The sequence below is a fragment of the Primulina huaijiensis genome, chromosome 13, assembly GCF_012295235.1.
Source record: "Primulina huaijiensis isolate GDHJ02 chromosome 13, ASM1229523v2, whole genome shotgun sequence".
In the NCBI taxonomy this organism is placed as follows: Eukaryota; Viridiplantae; Streptophyta; class Magnoliopsida; order Lamiales; family Gesneriaceae; genus Primulina; species Primulina huaijiensis.
In genome coordinates, this window is record NC_133318.1 from 222,729 (window position 1) to 239,949 (window position 17,221).

General features: G+C 33.9%; 2 protein-coding genes and 1 long non-coding RNA gene across 3 annotated transcripts; all 3 read left to right on the forward strand.

Moving 5' to 3' along the window:
• The first annotated feature begins 1,612 nt into the window (after positions 1-1,612).
• Positions 1,613-8,833, forward strand: LOC140991120 (probable plastid-lipid-associated protein 12, chloroplastic). The gene is made up of 11 exons (XM_073461067.1): positions 1,613-1,899; positions 1,977-2,030; positions 2,123-2,197; positions 2,504-2,623; positions 3,121-3,312; positions 3,477-3,560; positions 3,658-3,750; positions 7,868-7,921; positions 8,155-8,234; positions 8,358-8,465; positions 8,563-8,833. The coding sequence occupies exons 1-11, from the start codon at positions 1,663-1,665 to the stop codon at positions 8,645-8,647; spliced, it is 1,182 nt and encodes a 393-aa protein (XP_073317168.1). The 5' UTR covers positions 1,613-1,662; the 3' UTR covers positions 8,648-8,833.
• A 2,840-nt stretch (positions 8,834-11,673) lies between these two features.
• LOC140991122 (uncharacterized) lies at positions 11,674-13,588 on the forward strand. Its single transcript, XR_012177798.1, has 2 exons — positions 11,674-11,704; positions 13,052-13,588. It is a non-coding gene; the product is annotated as an uncharacterized lncRNA (long non-coding RNA).
• Positions 13,589-13,817: 229 nt separating this feature from the next.
• LOC140991121 (beta-glucosidase 12-like) lies at positions 13,818-17,207 on the forward strand. Its single transcript, XM_073461068.1, has 13 exons — positions 13,818-14,055; positions 14,191-14,260; positions 14,348-14,406; positions 14,523-14,598; positions 14,709-14,786; positions 14,886-14,973; positions 15,068-15,323; positions 15,423-15,538; positions 15,686-15,903; positions 16,203-16,234; positions 16,328-16,430; positions 16,513-16,621; positions 16,725-17,207. Exons 1-13 carry the CDS (start codon positions 13,897-13,899, stop codon positions 16,891-16,893), a joined length of 1,533 nt encoding a protein of 510 aa, XP_073317169.1. The 5' UTR covers positions 13,818-13,896; the 3' UTR covers positions 16,894-17,207.
• Positions 17,208-17,221: the final 14 nt, after the last annotated feature.

Consider the following 17,221-nt stretch of genomic DNA (forward strand, 5'->3'; position numbering starts at 1 on the left):
TAAACTTATAAATCTAAATTCAATATTTTAAATCTTGTTAAATTTAGAATTAATCGTTCTTGCTTAAAGAATTCAAATCATAATGTTTGAAACTTCCAAATTTGACAAATTTTAAACGTTATAATCAGTCTATCTTCAAATTACCAAAAAAAAAATATATAACACATGAATTTCGCTTAAGATTTCACAAGATCTGGAACCTGAAGATAACAAGACTCAAGAAACTATGTTAACAAATTCGAAGTCGAGGCAAGAGAGAACCCTTTGTTCTTAAAACGAATATTCTCACGTATGATGCTCACGAGATGTGACAATCGTCTCCTAAGATTTAACAACTTCCAACTTATGATAGTAGCACTACAAATCGTAAGTTCTATAACCAGAAAGTGAAGCAAACTTCATCTTGAAAATATGAATGCAAATGTCCTTTTGTTTGATTATCTCAAAGTTGATGTTATTTTGTCACTTTTAAGTTGTTAATTCATTCATATAGATTGATACATAAGTCACAAATGTTGAAAATGAGATCAAAAGACACAATTTGGAGGCAAAAAGTCATGAAGGCGTCTAGACACTTCCCTCGTGGCCTAGGAAAATTCCAGGTTACAGAGAGAAGCTTAGGTGCCTCTCCTACTGCTTTGATTGTTCCAAACCGTATTTGGAGAGCTGAGGCGCCGAGTTTTTATGTTCTTCTTAGCTTATTTTGCATTCATTAAATTTTAAGTTTTATATAACATGTGTATATAATATACACGATGCAATTCCAAAGTAGATATTACGTAGATAAGAGCTCATACACATGAAATTCCAACTCTCAGCCCAAATTATAGCTATGTCCAATTGGTCCCTAAATACTTGCATATTAATGTTCATACGTACAAATATTGTTAATTTATAAATTCATTAAGATTAACACCGTATTAGTTATAGAAATTCATGCGTATAATGGCGACTAAAAGTTAGTTTAGTGGTAGGCGGTTGCCTTAATTTTAATTTTTGTTCCATTTATTAAATAATTTAGCTACAAAAGGTGGTGCTTTCTGAAATATCATATGATTTTTTTTTAAAAAGCCGTCATAAATTAAAACCGATTCCTAAAAATTGTTATTTTGTTTATTTATATAAAAGTAAACGATCAAACAAAAGCTAATATGAAATTTTATAAATAGAAAATTGTCAAAATGGTTGTGTAAATTAATCTATTTTGATTTTTGGTTCTTTAAATAATTAAAATTTAATATTAATACATACACAGTTTTGATGTGTTTTCCACATCTGTGTTCACTTATCAGGTGTCAATCATCTATTATATGTGATGAATAATATTAAAATTATGCTATCAATAAGTGAGTGTCAACTCATAGATGGACATGAAGGTAAACACACTAAATGGACAANAAATGATACATCATCATCACTCATCTAATCATCATGATTAAATAAGTAATCATGATTTATCTATTTATTACATGTATAATGTGATGAGTTGATAATCGTCCCATGTGTACAAAACTAAGATTTTATATATTTAACTAAATTTAAATTTGGAAATTAAAATAGTGTCGGGAATCACATAGCCACGTGTTCAAAGCACAACCATCCACCTAGGAAACGGATTTCACCAATCAACCTTTGATTCAAAGAACGCAAACTTCGGTGTTCATGCAAATGGCTGCAATTCCAGGCCTTCGATTATGGCCCCAAAATCCCCCGTCAAAGTCGAAATGTTCAAGAATTATTTGCCGGAGAATCCGACGGTGTTCTCTCCTCTGTTCTCTGGTCGGGCAGCAACAATCCGAGCAGATTTCCAAACCATTTACGAAAGGGGAATACGCTCTGATCAATGCTTTAATCGGGATTCCAGGTCGCGGCCGCGCCGCCTCTCCTGCGCAACTCAAGGTACCTTAGCATTACTTGTATTAATTTCATGCTGTGTCTCTTGAATGAGGTTGAATTTGGCTAAGATTTTTTCGCAGGAAGTTGAAAGGGCAGTGAAGTTTTTGGAAGGTTTAGAAGGCGTCCCTGACCCGGTGAGTTGGGATGATTAATCATGATGTGATAACAATTGAGCTACACGTTGCCATATAATTTGAATCAAGTAGTTGATGGAGTTACTCTGCAGACTGGTTCGAGTTTAATTGAAGGGCGATGGCAATTAATGTTCACAACAAGACCGGGAACAGCATCCCCAATTCAGGTTCGGTTTCACGTAAATTAAATGATCTTAATCTCCAGCTCAAATCTTACTGCAACGATTACTTCATCCTTTGCTAGTTGAGCAGATGTCATCATGTGGTGGGATTAACATATCTTGAAAAAAATCTTTTCAAAATGGAGATTTAGCAGAGTAAAAGAATTGAAGTATTTAAAAAAATAATTGTGTTTTCCTGGTAAATGGAAGTTAAACGAACTTTCAGTTGAATTTGAGATAGTGCAGTTGATTGATCATTGAAGAAGCAATCCGAAATCGATTATATGATTCAGTTTCTTTATGCTGATGCAGAGAACATTTGTTGGGGTGGACTATTTTAGTGTATTCCAGGAGGTATATCTTGGAACAGCTGACCCGCGTGTTTCCAATATAGTGAAATTCTCTGACGCTATTGGTGAGCTGAAAGTAGAGGTACATGAGTACTCCATTTTGTGTTATCAATGTAAAGTTCTCTTGAGAAAAATGTTTTGTCTAGTAGGGATGTACTCTGGAAGAGATTATCTTTTAGTTGTTTAATGCTATGGTTCTGGTAGCTGGACTGATGCGTCTAGGCTCTATGCTTCTGGAAAAGATTGTTTAAATTCCATATTTTTGATGCTCGGGGTACTGGTTTAAAGTCATAAAATGATTTACTCATGGTTTATTTTTGCGTATTTTGATTTCTAGTAATTAGAAATATACGCGTGGATAATGAATGCCCAACAGTGTCTATGCGTTTTCAAGGCTCTTCTACTTCCACCAGTTTCAACAACGCTAGTCTCTTCACGTTTCTTGGCACTTTTTTACCGGCATCCATAAAGCTCTTGAAATAAACTTTTAAATTATGTTTAGTCCACTTATCTTATTTCACAAGGATCGACAGACAGTGTGCTTGATGTTTATTACATTATGGTCTTGTCTATGTGAAGGCAGTGGCATCGATTAAAGATGGGAAACGCATCCTCTTCCAGTTTGATAGAGCTGCATTTTCCTTTAAATTTCTGCCCTTCAAAGTTCCATACCCTGTACCTTTTAGACTTCTCGGGGATGAAGCTAAGGGCTGGTTGGACACTACATATCTGTCCCAGTCAGGAAATATCCGTATTTCTCGTGGAAACAAGGTAAAAAAAACTCTCCCTCATTACCCTGCACAAGACATCTCCTTTCTGTTTTCCATGACATGTCACTGCAATGTAAATAACTAGAAAAGCGAACTGGTAAAAAGTTCTGTACATCCTGTCAACTTCGAGGATTTACGACCATTAGCTGCAATGATATAGTGCAGGGAACCACATTTGTGTTGCAAAAGGAAAGCGAACCAAGACAAAGATTGCTATCTGCCATTGCCAGTGGTATAGAAGAGAGAAAGGTCTGAGTGTTTTTCTGTTAAATAGTGTCCCGTAAGAAATATTATTACATTTCAAATACTTGAAAACATAATTATTTATGGTATGATTATTTCACAGGAAATCGATGAATTCCTTAAATTAAATCAAGATATGACGGAAAGTGAATTGGAATTACTTGAAGGAGAGTGGCAAATGATATGGAGTTCCCAGGTATTCTTCTGCATTTTTTTTATTTTTATAAATTATTTTTGAAATAGGATAATATTACATGACCATAAACCCATTAGTTTATGGTACAACAATTTATTTTTTGCAATCTGAGTAAAGGATTCAAATCATGCTCATAGATTCATGTAGGTAAATACAGCGTGCTTGCTTGCTGATTTTTCCTGTTTGGTAGAAATTTTTCTTTGATCTCCGTAAGTTTTTCTGCCGTGAATAAACTAAAATATTCTTAATTATCTGATCACAACAATATTATATGGCCTTGGTTGTGTTATTCACCGCATATTTGTGGGTTATATTCTATATTCTTCATGAATAGAGCGGTGTTATGTTAACAGATAAGTTGCTCAAAAAGTTTAGGGAGAACTGTTGTTTTGTCCCGTACGTTTGATTTTTACGATTTTAGTTCTATATGGTATCAAATTACAGCAGTACAGCTTTAGTGAAGGATCTTCTGAATTTTAGCAACTTTAATCCTTTTAATGTTGATGTGAAATTTGACAACATATTATATTTTATAGTTGAAACTCACCGAAAAATTATTAGTTATAAACACACTGCATGTTCCGGGGTTAATGAGAGATGGGCCAAAACCGAACCCATGATAATACCAGAAAATCAAAATTCCTCACCTTTTCGGGTGTTAGTAAAAATCAAAGATTTTCCCATACACAACGATATGATCAAATAATAATATTAATCGAGAAAAAAGTACTACTCCAATAGAAGATAAATTTCCCACATTCTAAGATTCTTGTCCTAATTGAATTCTAATTAACCCGACAACGAAAATCCCCTCTATATATATGCATGAAACCCCAGACTCACCATACAACAAATTCACCATAAGCTAGCAAATCCAGAGAAATAAACGAGAAGTAGTAGTACTCAGAAACAGAAGAAAATCACCATCTGTTAACTGTATAATACAAGAATGGATTCTTTCATGGATAACCACAACACGAATCTACACTTCAACCAGCCATAAAATTCAAGGCTGTGCAACGGCGGCTGTAATTTCTTTGGTTCGGAGGCGAATCGAGGGTTTTGTTCTAGGTGTTGCGAGGATTATTTGAAACGTCAGATAACAGAATCAAAAACTGTTTTGCTGCCAAAAACCTGCAGTTTCTGAATCTGTAATCACATCTCGTCTCAAGATATGGGCAGTGACCGACGATTTCGGTTGTGAATAAATCTAGCAAGCGGACTAAGTCAAGTTATAGTATTTGGATGATGAGTCCAGGTATCGTACCCACAGAGATCGATGTTTAATTACTAGAATATTAATTATTTTCCCTAATTTAGGCTAATAAATTCAATTGAGGGATGATAAATTAATTAAAACTAAATTAAACAATTTAAATAAATTAACTAAATCACAAAAAATTCCAAATTATTAAATTCGACGAAAATTCAAATTATTTAAAAACGACTAAGGCACACAACAGTACCGAGACAAATTATAATCTACGTGTCAAATTCATATTCAATAAATTAATTATTTAATTTACGACGGAATTACCAAAATTATTTATTAAACGATTCCTCGAGATAATAAACCTAATTAAATCTAACAGTCCAATTATTTCTAACTGAATTTAATTAGATTCAACCGCATTAAATCGCTGTGAAATTCCAGTTTTTCAACCTAAAGTCGCACACTGAAATCGAATACTATTTCTAGTCAATTTAACCACGTGTTGATTGAAGTATGAAGCAAATATTAATCTATCGCCTTCCGGTTTTAGATTAACCAACAAATATTCTATTTAATTGGCCAGATTAAAAGAACACATGATAAACGACATCAATCAATGAATAAAATAAATAATCTACTTGAATCAAACTTAAAACATCAAAAATAATCTGCCTCGGCCTTATCGTGGCCTTAGTCTATAAAAATCTACTCCATAAATTTAAAATAAAAGTGTAAGTCTCTGTTTGAATTCAATGAAGAAAACATAATTAAGAAGGAATGAAAGAATTCTCAGTGATCTGTAGCGTGTAAGGAATTCCTCCTGCTTTTGTCTTTTGTCTTCCTCCCTTCTTTTCCTTCTTCCGCGATGTTCTTCTCTTCCTCTCCTGCGCTTCTGCTGTTACGGCTGCTCTTCTTCTTCGATACGCTTCTGCCCTTCTTTTCTCCTTTTTAATGGGCCTCCTTCTCAATTATTTTTAAGCCCATCTCCAACTTAACCCTTGTAGAAAATATTGTAGATTTTCTTTTCAAAGATTTGGCTCCATCTTTATCAAGAATTTCAATAATATCAAGATAATAAAATATAAAAATATTTTATTTCCTTTCTTTTAGTATTTTTTCTTTTGAAATCTTGTAAATTTATTTTATTTCCAAATTTAATCATTTTTCCTCTTTTATTTAAATCTACAATTATTAATTCAATTAAGCACATAATTTGGGATAAAAAGTCTAGATAAGCACAAATAAAAATCCCTAAATCTCTATAAGATTTAGGCTTATCAGGCAGTTTGATTGATGCCATGAATTCTTGCACAATTAATACCAAGAACAGGTGTGAGTGCTGCAACAAGAAAGTTGGATTATTGGGATTTGGATGCCGATGTGGGCGAACTTTCTGCGGGATTCACAGATACCCAGAGTCACATGCATGCAAGTTTGATTACAAGACCGCGGGAAGGGTTCCGCTGGCCAAAGAAAATCCATTATGTCGGGGCGATAAGATTAGGGATAGGTCTTAGTTTGATTGTTTTTCGATTTTGTTTTTTTAAAAGAAAAAGTTAATAGTTTTATATTGTGGAATCTTGGCTACAATTCTTTCAGGCTTCAGCCATATAATCGAACTGCTTTCTATGTGATTAATTAGTTTCTAGAATTGTTAATGTAAATAATTTTGACATCTAGAAAACAATAAATAGACTACTTACATACGTAACATCTTGTATGAGTCGTAAATTTAAAGGTAAATTTACAATGAATCATAGAAACACATATTCTTCTTTTAGTTGTGAGAAATCTTTACATGATCTGGAAAACAGTAAATAATCTCCAACATGTTATGTTAGTCCTTAAAAGTTATTATAATAATTCATAGAAACATAGATTCTAGTAATATATCCGACCGTATGTTTATAACAATACATGTATAAAAGCATAGGTTATTATATGAGTCAACCGTACAGTACTTTTAATCACTACGTGCTCAGTTTAATTAGTTGATAACTTTGACATCAGGAACACTGTATATACATTGTATATCAGTAGTCATAAGAAAGACATATGATTTTAGCATGAGTCGTCCTACTCAATTTTAGTCAACTATATTTATCTCCCATATATATCAGTACTGATTATGTAAAACTATATTAACTTGAAGCAGCATGCATAACAGAATCCAGTCTGGGGGAAATTAAATTGTAAAATTGGGAGGATGGAAGATTGAAAATATTGTAGCGGAGGGAATTGAGTATGAGAGAATTTTTTATTTGAAACAAAATTTACAAGAACACACATATACATCTCACATAAATCTTATTGATCAAATATCGATCTGTTATCAATAGAAAGGCAAATTAATTCTGAGATAGGAAAATGCATTACTAAAACTGTCACAAACGACTGGAGGAAAAATCTACAATCAAGCTAACATCAGATCTGATCTGATCCGAAGTTTCAATCTTCAATTTCCAAATCTGCAACAAAACCCACACTAAACAACCAAAAAATGAAGAACCAGCTCCTTCTGTCACCCTACCTATGCGCAGGTGAGGAGGACATAGAAAGAGCCGGAGACTGAAGCAACTAACTGCTTACGAAAATATTGAATGAGAGGAAATAATTGAAGATTGAGAAAACGCCTACTTCTTGAATTCAAGATACATAATTCGGGTAGTCTTAACTAAACATGTTTGGGTTTGAATGAGAGGAAATAATTGAAGATTGAGAAAACGCCTACTTCTTGAATTCAAGATACATAATTCGGGTAGTCTTAACTAAACATGTTTGGGTTTTCAAGATGTTTTAGGTGATGCATGGTATTCTAAGAAACTTTTTTTCTCCAATGAATTGTAAATTAACACTGATTTTCTTCCCAAGACATAACTGAGGCGTCACTCTCACGGATTGCAGGAAGAAACAGAGAGTTGGATGGAGAATGCTTCCAAAGGTCTAATGGGGAAGCAGGTTCCTTTATACCCATCTTCCACACTATATATACACACGGACAATTTAATCTTCTTCCATATGTCATCAAGCCATTCATTCTGGGACAATTTTTTATTTTTTTAATAATAAAATATATTTATTCCAGAAAAAATTTTCCCACCTGACTCCCACTATATCCGAGTTTATGTAACATTCCATTTTCTCATACTAGTTTGTTTTGCTTTTTCGTTAATGTTGTTGTGTTACTGCAGATTGTGAGGCCAAATGGAGGGTTGAAATTTCTGGCTGATATATTGTTTGGCTTCAAATTCTCCATGAGTGGGAGATATGTGTAAGTGTTTCCAGGTCAAAAATTTTGAGTTGTTATAACGTCACTATATTTTAAATCAGAAAAAAAAATCAAGAGAGTATTTGTGTTACAAGACTCCTAACCTTTTAAACTTGTATTTTGAAGGAAATCTGGGTTCAACATCTATGATGTTACCATGGACGATGCAGCAATAGTGGTCGGTCCATATGGGATCCCATCGGAGATGGAAACTAGGTTCAAAATAGAATTGTTGTAAGTACAATTTTTTCCCTTCTGTTCTTAAATCCACATGATTTTGGTTTTAATGTATGGTGAAAATTATTGATCTTTTTATCTTTTGAATTTATAGATATACAGATGAAAAGATCAGAATTACACGAGGCTACAACAAAATAATTTTCGTCCATGTTCGTGTTGATGGAACTAAGGGATAAACAGTTTGAAATGCCGATAAACTAATTAAGAAAATGTATTAATAGGTCGGTTTTTTAAAACACCTTGATGTTTGTATTAATATGTCCATTTTATGACTCAGAAGTCACAAACTCACAATTCATATTTGATGTGAACCCCGTGGTCGGACTAGAAGCAGACGTTTTCTCAATATCAAAATTTCAGTATGGAGAAATTTGCTAATTTAATGCATGACAAATTCAAAATGAGCATGATGTGAGAACTGACATTCTTCTTAGGATTACAAGTAAGACAACTGAAGTTGGTACTTCATTAATCAAACAAAATACACTAAAGAGCTACTGAAAAGTTTGGTATGGAGACTTGTTCTTCAACAGCTATCCCAATGAGTTCATCAACTAAGCGTGATTAAGATGAAGAATTTCAGTAGAGGTAACTCAATGTCGAGTTCTTATTGATCATTGCTTTATTTAATTGCCAATAGACTAGATATAATGTTTGGATTCTGTATTTGTGTTAGATTTCAATCTGAAACTAAGCAATCTCATTTTATTGTTACTAAGAGAATACTAAAATATTGAAAAGAGACTAAGAACGTTAGGCTATGGTATCCAAAAGATTCCACATTTTAATTGGATATTCAGATATTGATTATGCATTGTGTAAATTAGATAGGAAAAGCACAAGTGGTTCATGCCAATTTCTCGGTGATCGACTAATATATTGGTTCAGTAAAAAACAGACATCCATTGCTACATCAACTGCTGAAGCTGAGTATTTGGCAGCTGGAAGTTGCTGCTCTCAGTTGCTATGGATTCAGCAGTAGCTACGCGACTATGGAATCCAAGCTTCTGAAAGCAGTAGCTACGCGACTATGGAATCCAAGCTTCTGAATACTTATTTTCTGCGACAACACCAGTGCGACTGTGATCATATATAACCTAGTGTTGCATTCCAGAATCAAACATATCGATATTAGACACCACTTCATCAAGGACCACATTATAAATAAGTATATCAGAGTGGAGTATGTGTCTATTGAACAACAGACTGCTGATATTTTCACCAAACCACTGCGAGAGATTAAGTTTTTCTATTTCAGAAATATCTTAAGATTAATTGATTTATCGTAAATGTATGCATATTTTTAGGGAGAATTCTGTTATTGGATATTTGGCACAAGAATTGTTGAACAGATATCCTGACTAATTACAATGATAACACAATGGTCCACTGAACATAGGTCTTTGCTGAAATAATCAGCAATCTCTCGTTTCAGTAGCCCGTATCATGTAGTATAATTGGTTTGAATTCATTCCTTTTAATTAACACTTTAAGGACATCGAAGCGGTTATTTGTTTTTAAATTTTTTAAATTTTGGAATTTGAAAATACGATATTTACTTATTGAAGTTAATTATTTGTGATATTTGAAATTTAACCGCTCACACGATGGCACATAGAACCATGTGAATTTTTAAAAGGTTGTGTATATACTTTTTCAATGCCTCATCTTCATTTTACTTTACTCTCAACAGACCTTTGGAATTCTTGCTTTCAATACTATCTGCATAATTTGCTTTCTTTCATATTTGATTAATACCTTAGTATCTTTCAAGATCAATTACAATGGCAGTTTACAGGATGAATGCTTCTCTAGTGAACTTTGAATCTGTCTACGAATTAGAAGATGTTGCGATGGTAAGAATGTTCTGAACCGTAGAGAATACTAGACTTTCCTCCATTTCTCAGTCTTCCAGTGGTTATCTTGAAAACACCTTATTGGATTTTTATGTCCAGACCGTAGTCACTACTTGGAAATAGGTTGCATACTCATTTAATGGGCAGATGTATTTGTTCAATGAAGCTCTGTTTGTTTCTACTTTCTCTATGCCTACTGAAGGACTCTCAGACTTCTCCAAGCTCTTTCCTTCTGTTATTTCTCAAATGAAGCTGAAGTGCTCACTCTTTGATTATGATATCTCCTTTTATTGCAAAAAGAATGAGATGGAGATGGAGATGGAGATGGAGATGGAATACCATGTTCTCATGAGCGTCATCTAAAAAGAACCGCTAGCTAGATACTTTGATTCCAGCAACAAATAAAAGTTTCTGGTGATGGCTGCTATCATTGTTGGTAAAAAGATCAACTGGTCGTCAGTACTATTCAATGTTTTGGTGGATATGATCACCAAACACTCTACAGGATTTGTAGTTCAGATCAGCAAAATGCTCACTGTTCTTGGAGTTCAAGTTTCTGCTGCTCAAGATTGGAGCAAAACCAAAATGATGTTGCGAATGTTCTTGCTCTAAGACCTAAGATTTATGTCATTCCAACAGCTTCTATCAAGAAGGAACTTGGTGAAGTACAAGCATCAGCCACTAAGAAGAAATCCAAAAGAAAGCTGATCTTGGCAAGGGATTCCGAGCAAACAACCTCCGAAGGCCCCGTTGCCTTGCAAATCACCTTGCTGCTTAATAAAATGGCTAGAACTTCAAAGGTTAAAGCTTCAAAGAATATTGTTTCTATTGCATCATTCTCCACTGCTGCTAGTGAAAGGTACCAGTGATTCAAATTTTTGCTGAATCAGAAAACTAATTAGATTTCAATTGGTCTCAGCAGTTCCACCCAGAGCAAACTCTTCTTCAGTTCCAGTTTTTGCACCTAGACCTGAAGGAGTGATTATTCAAGAACCTTTGCAAGAATATATCTGATTCGGGTTGTATCGTCCCTCTGTCTCAGGAAAAATAAAAGGTAAGATGACTGCTGACCCTATTGCTAAAGAGATAGATGAAGAGAATGTTCCAAAATCCTTTGTCCAGACTCAAATTGATCTTCACATGGAAGAAATAAATCTTTTTGTTGATCATGAAATCAATTATTTTGATGAATGTGTGAAGTTTAGAACTATCAAAAAAAATTTCATTTTTTTGATAACGTGAAAAAATTGAGAAAGGCAGAATTAGATCTCATTTTTTACCTTACAAAATTGCTTTAAATAAAGCATCCATGGTTAACGATGGATTTCTCAAGAAGTTCGTTGAAAAACCTTTCTTGGTTTCTTATCGAAATCTGAGGTAAGAATTCATCTGGGTTCTGTTGATTTTGAAATGTCAGTTGCATGGTTTATCAAATTCAAATGAATGACGATTCAATGGCATTCCCTACTCCGTGGATCTGTTTTTTTTTTATATTTGTATAATTAGTTTCAAGCTGTTATCCGATCAAATAAAATTTGTTTCTTTCTTCTCTGCATGTATTTGTTTACTGAATTATGTTCGCAGTTTTTTTCTGGTGTTTTTTTTTTTGAATGTCTACGTGTTTTCTTGATTGCACTATTATCTGTCGATTCTCAGCTTTTAAGCACATTTGGATACATTGGTGAGATTATTCATCTTAATAATTATTTAATCAAGAAACTGAAATTTCAAACTATCATTAGTCTCGAGGTCTTGTTCTTGACTTCTTGTATTTGGTCATTTTATTTATGCAGCTCGCATCAACAATTTTCACGGTCTGGAACTTACTCTTTAAGTCCCCCTTAGAAAAGTTTTGAAATCAAATAAATTTTATATTCTAAAATAGAGGTTTACCAGTTAAATACAGCATAGGCCCACCTCGACTGAAAATTCCTTCTCCGCTGTGTGAAAATCCCAATCTAATATGGTAATATGTACTACGATGTCATAGAGGTGAGGTAGATACGCCAAAGTTTCTACTTTCTAGCTACTTTGATTTGTATGTCGCAATTCATGGTTCATTAATTCTCCATGTTTGTTTGAGGCCTTATTTTCATCTCATCTCAATATCTAAATATGTTGATATTGTTCCATACAGCTTTTAGTCTGAGAGCCAATTTATCATGTATTGTGATTAACATATTTCGTCTTGCCAAAACTTTGACATATTTCAATGTATTGGTGTATGAAGTCCGTGATGATGTGATAAATATTTATTCTTTCTATGTGGAAGTTTTAGTTTCCATTATATTATGCAGAGCTCCAAGTTATCTTCGTAATTTGTCTCCCAATTTTGAGTTAAAAATGTGCCTTCTAATTCTGCTGCCAAGTAGAGATTTCTCTAGCTTAATCCACACGGTAACATGCTTGCATATTTCACGTTCTGAGTCATAATTTTCTTTAGTGAAGAACGCATCCGTTTAACACTTGAGATATGCATAATCTAACTCCGTCCGAATATGAGCGCGCACTCCTATTGTTTTCGGATTTTCCTCACTGTTTCCAAAAGAGTGTTGTTCTGAGCAGAAAAGCATTCTATTCATTCCGATGTTCTCCCTGAAAGGCGTGGAGTAGTTCTGTATGGATGTTATTAAATTGTTTTTCTTTATTTACTATATGGTGTTTCATGTGGATTCTAAAGCTAAGTAATATTAGAAGTTTGACATTATCCAATACCCATGGCAGAAATATGTAGCAACAGTGTTATACCTCCTGATTTAAATAATGGGAAGGGGTAAAACAAAGAGAAAGAAGCTGCATGCGACTCACACTCACCAAGAGGAGACTGGGAGTGGTGAGGAAGAAAAGATCCCCGCACAGAAGAGAAGGGAGAGGCCGCAAAAAGCACTTAAAGATGAAATGGTCGAAGATGAAGCTCGAAAACCCAAAGATGAAGGTAGCGAGGACACGTCTGGTAAAGAAATAACATCGCAAGATCATGTTAAAAAACGACAAAGAGATGGCCAAGGGATGGAGAAAGTTAACGTTGAATCACCAAACGATGAGACCGTCGAACCAAATAAATTAAATGGTGTTCGACAGATTAGGAATAGGCGAAAGAATAAGCCTCGTCGGGCAGCTGAAGCAACCGTTGAGTGCCACTGAAGTGAGACTCGTTTGTTTTCTTTTTCTGTTCTCACTCTTACTTGATTTTTGGTTCATTTTATTTTGGAAAATTTGGTTTGATCACACTTTGCTATTGACCCATATTTTTGTATTTTTTTAGATTATATTGCTGCTTTTAGTTTTTCCCTATTAGTTGAATATTTTTTCATTCATTATCCATCATAGTAGGTAGATCATGCTATTCATAAGGGCTGGCTTGAATTGCATGAAGTTTCTATTTTGATAAATACATGTATTTAAAGGTAAACACCAAAATATATAGTCCATAGAGAACACATATAATATCTTTTCGAGTACTCGTACTCGTACTCGTACTCGTCCCTCATTGGGTTCATAATTCCTGTAGATACTATACACCAATCTGAGTATACTCTAGCCTCTTGGTGCCTTTTTCAAAATCAAATATGGGAATTTTTATGGATCGAATTGGGAATTTCTTGATTTTTACCATGTTAGTGATGTACATCAGCAATGCTTTAACACCAAACTTCAACTTAAATTCCCTCAATAGAAGTAGCTTTCCCAAGGACTTCGTCTTTGGGGCAGCATCATCTGCGTATCAGGTAAAATCGTAGTTTGATGCCGTTACGTCGCGAACACGAGAAATTTCCCCGAAAGACAGATGAATTTTTCGAAGAGTGGTGGTTACAAGAGTAATGAATAAGTAGCATTTCTTGATCTGTTCTTTTCTTGTACAGATTGAAGGGGCAGCTAGTGAAGATGGTAAAGGGCCTAATATTTGGGATACTTTCACCTATAAATATCCTGGTCGATCTCTATTCCCAATATTTATTCTGAATTAACATCTGATAAATTAATTATTTTCTTGATAATTTTTTTGAAAAATTTTTGCAGAAAAGATAAGGGATCATAGCAATGGAAACATAGCAACTGATAGCTATCACCGTTACAAGGCGAATATAAAAATCAATTTGATTTATTTATTTATTATTTTATCCTTAAATTACGATTGACAATTATGGAGTCATTTTATTTAATTAACCATCAAAATGTATTAATTATCTTGCAGGAAGATATTAATATGGTGAAAGACATGGGTTTAGATGCTTATCGGTTCTCTATTTCATGGGCAAGATTGTTGCCTAGTAAGATTAATAATTTTATTATAGCCCGTGCGCACTGAAGGATAGCTATAATTATGTAAAATCGAAAATACGAGGATATCAATACTTCATATATATTTTGTAATTTTCAGGTGGGAAAATAAGTGGCGGCATCAATGAACAAGGAGTTGAGTATTATAACAACGTTATAAATGAATTAATTAACAAAGGTTTAAAGTTAATTTAATCATTTTTAATGTGATTTTAGCTTATAATTTTCATTTTTGTTTGTATATATACAAAATAATAAACATATGCATGTAATGTAGGTGTGGTACCTTTTGTAACCCTTTTCCATTGGGACCTCCCTCAAACACTAGAAGACCAATATGGAGGTTTTCTAAGTCCTCAAATCGTGTATGTAATTTTTAAAATAATCTACTAGAAAATAAATTAATCGTTTTTATGGGAAAAGTTTATTATTATTAATTTTTTTTTTTGTTTGGGGCAGGAATGATTTTGTTGATTATTCAGAACTTTGTTTTAAGAGATATGGTGATCGGGTCAAAAATTGGATCACCTTTAATGAACCCTATACATATGTAACCGGTGGCTATGTTAGAGGTGAGATGGCTCCTGGAAGGTGCTCTTCTTGGCAAAATCTGAATTGCACCGCCGGAGATTCGGGGGTGGAGCCGTACTTGGTGGCACACCACCAGCTTTTGTCTCATGCCGCTTCCGTAATGAAATACAAAGAGAAATATCAAGTAGTACTATATATCGTCACATGATCTTTAGAGTTATTGTCGAAATGTATCGCGTTCTCTATTGTTTTGAAAATTAATTAATTGATGAAATGCATGCAGGAGTCACAAAAAGGTAAAATTGGAATTACATTGGTAGCTCAATGGGTCATTCCATTCTCCAAAGAGATTATCCAACGTGAGGCCGCCGCTAGAGCATTAGACTTTAGCTTGGGATGGTGATAATTTCTTCTATTACAATCAAACAAAGTTTATATATTTGATTTGATTTTATTTATATTTCCTATCAATTTATAGAATAAAGTGGCATTCAAATTTATAATTAGTAATTTAACGTTTGATATTGTTTTTTTTTTTTTTTGAAGGTTTATGGAGCCATTGGCAAAGGGTGATTATCCAAACTCCATGAAATCTCTTGTGAAGGGTAGACTCCCGACATTCTCCAAGGAAGAAAGTCTAATGCTCAATGGCTCATTTGATTTTCTTGGCCTCAACTATTACACAACATACTATGCAAGAAATGTTGCTCACACAAATACAACTAATCCAAGCTACATCACCGATTCTCAAACACAAACTACTCGTAAGTCAAAAATCGTGATTCCGTTTTCTTTTTTGGATTCCAGTAATTGTTTCGACATACTTCTCTTAAGTTCTACTCAGTCTCGCTTCTCCTTTTCCCCACGCCCGTACGTGCCTTATTTTAGTTTTTAAAAATTCTGTAAACTGTAGGTGAATCGATTAACATCATTATTTTTTACATAATCCATCTATTTTAGTATTTTTTTTTTTTTTTGACATGGGAAAATGGTAAATCTACTGAGTGAAGTTTCTTTCTTTTTTCTTCTTAATTCCACTTCTTGTTTTTTTTTTGTTTGGTAGCTGAGAGAAATGAAGTTCTGATAGGTCCAAAGGTAACATCATCTCTCCATCAAAATCAGAATCATTACTCAACCCCAATACAGTTCATGTTCAAGATTTATTAATGTTTAAAATTGACGTTGAAGGGTGCATCCGATTGGCTTTATGTTTATCCAAGGGGGATACAAGAGGTTCTGTTATACGTCAAGAGAACATACAACAATCCAACAATATACATCACCGAGAATGGTATGCAAGAATCGAAATTCGGATACTACACACAAAAATTTTCGAAATGAATTTGACCCGAAAAGTATTTGGATATTTTCAGGCATTGATGAACCAAACAACTCCACATTATCCCTGGATCAAGCTCTTGTTGACAACATGAGAATGGATTACTACTTTAGACATCTTTCTTTTGTTCGAAGAACAATCAAGTAAGCTTTCTCAAGAAATTTCTGACCAAGTAGATGAAGCTCTCTATAAATTAAAGGTTTAAATTAGAGTTGTATTTGTTTTTTGTTTTAATGTTAAATGCAGGAAAGGAGTTGATGTGAAGGGGTTTTTTGCATGGGCATTAATGGATAACTTCGAATGGAGTTCTGGTTACAGTGTCCGTTTTGGCTTGCATTATGTTGATTATAATGATGGATTGAAGAGATACCCAAAGTTTTCAGCTACATGGTTTAAGATTTTTTTGCAATTATAAATATTTGAGTGATGACATTACCAAATTTCATAAATTAGTTTCCAAAACAGGAATCCATCCCATGCAGTTAGTTTCCTAAAAATGAAATTTGTTCTCCCAATCACCACAAGAAACAGAGGGAAAAAAACAAAAAACGGAATATTTCATGTAAAATTGACAAAATGATTAGATGGAGATGCTATTTGGAACACCCTTTCCTGTCCTGTCACACCAGCACCAGAATACGGCTTTAGAAATTTGTATGGCACAACTCCAGCTCCAGCCGCCCTATGGTACAAATCTGTATTTGCATTTCTAGCATCGATTATTCCCCTTCGATCTCCTTCAG

Coding starts and splice junctions, on each gene's coding strand:
- LOC140991121 (XM_073461068.1), top strand. CDS start 13,897: ATGGGAATTTTTATGGATCGAATTGGGAATTTCTTGATTTTTACCATG. Junction 14,056..14,190: donor CAGCATCATCTGCGTATCAG/GTAAAATCGTAG, acceptor TTTCTTGTACAG/ATTGAAGGGGCAGCTAGTGA. Junction 14,261..14,347: donor TTTCACCTATAAATATCCTG/GTCGATCTCTAT, acceptor AAATTTTTGCAG/AAAAGATAAGGGATCATAGC.
- LOC140991120 (XM_073461067.1), top strand. CDS start 1,663: ATGCAAATGGCTGCAATTCCAGGCCTTCGATTATGGCCCCAAAATCCC. Junction 2,198..2,503: donor GAACAGCATCCCCAATTCAG/GTTCGGTTTCAC, acceptor ATGCTGATGCAG/AGAACATTTGTTGGGGTGGA. Junction 8,466..8,562: donor AGGTTCAAAATAGAATTGTT/GTAAGTACAATT, acceptor TTGAATTTATAG/ATATACAGATGAAAAGATCA.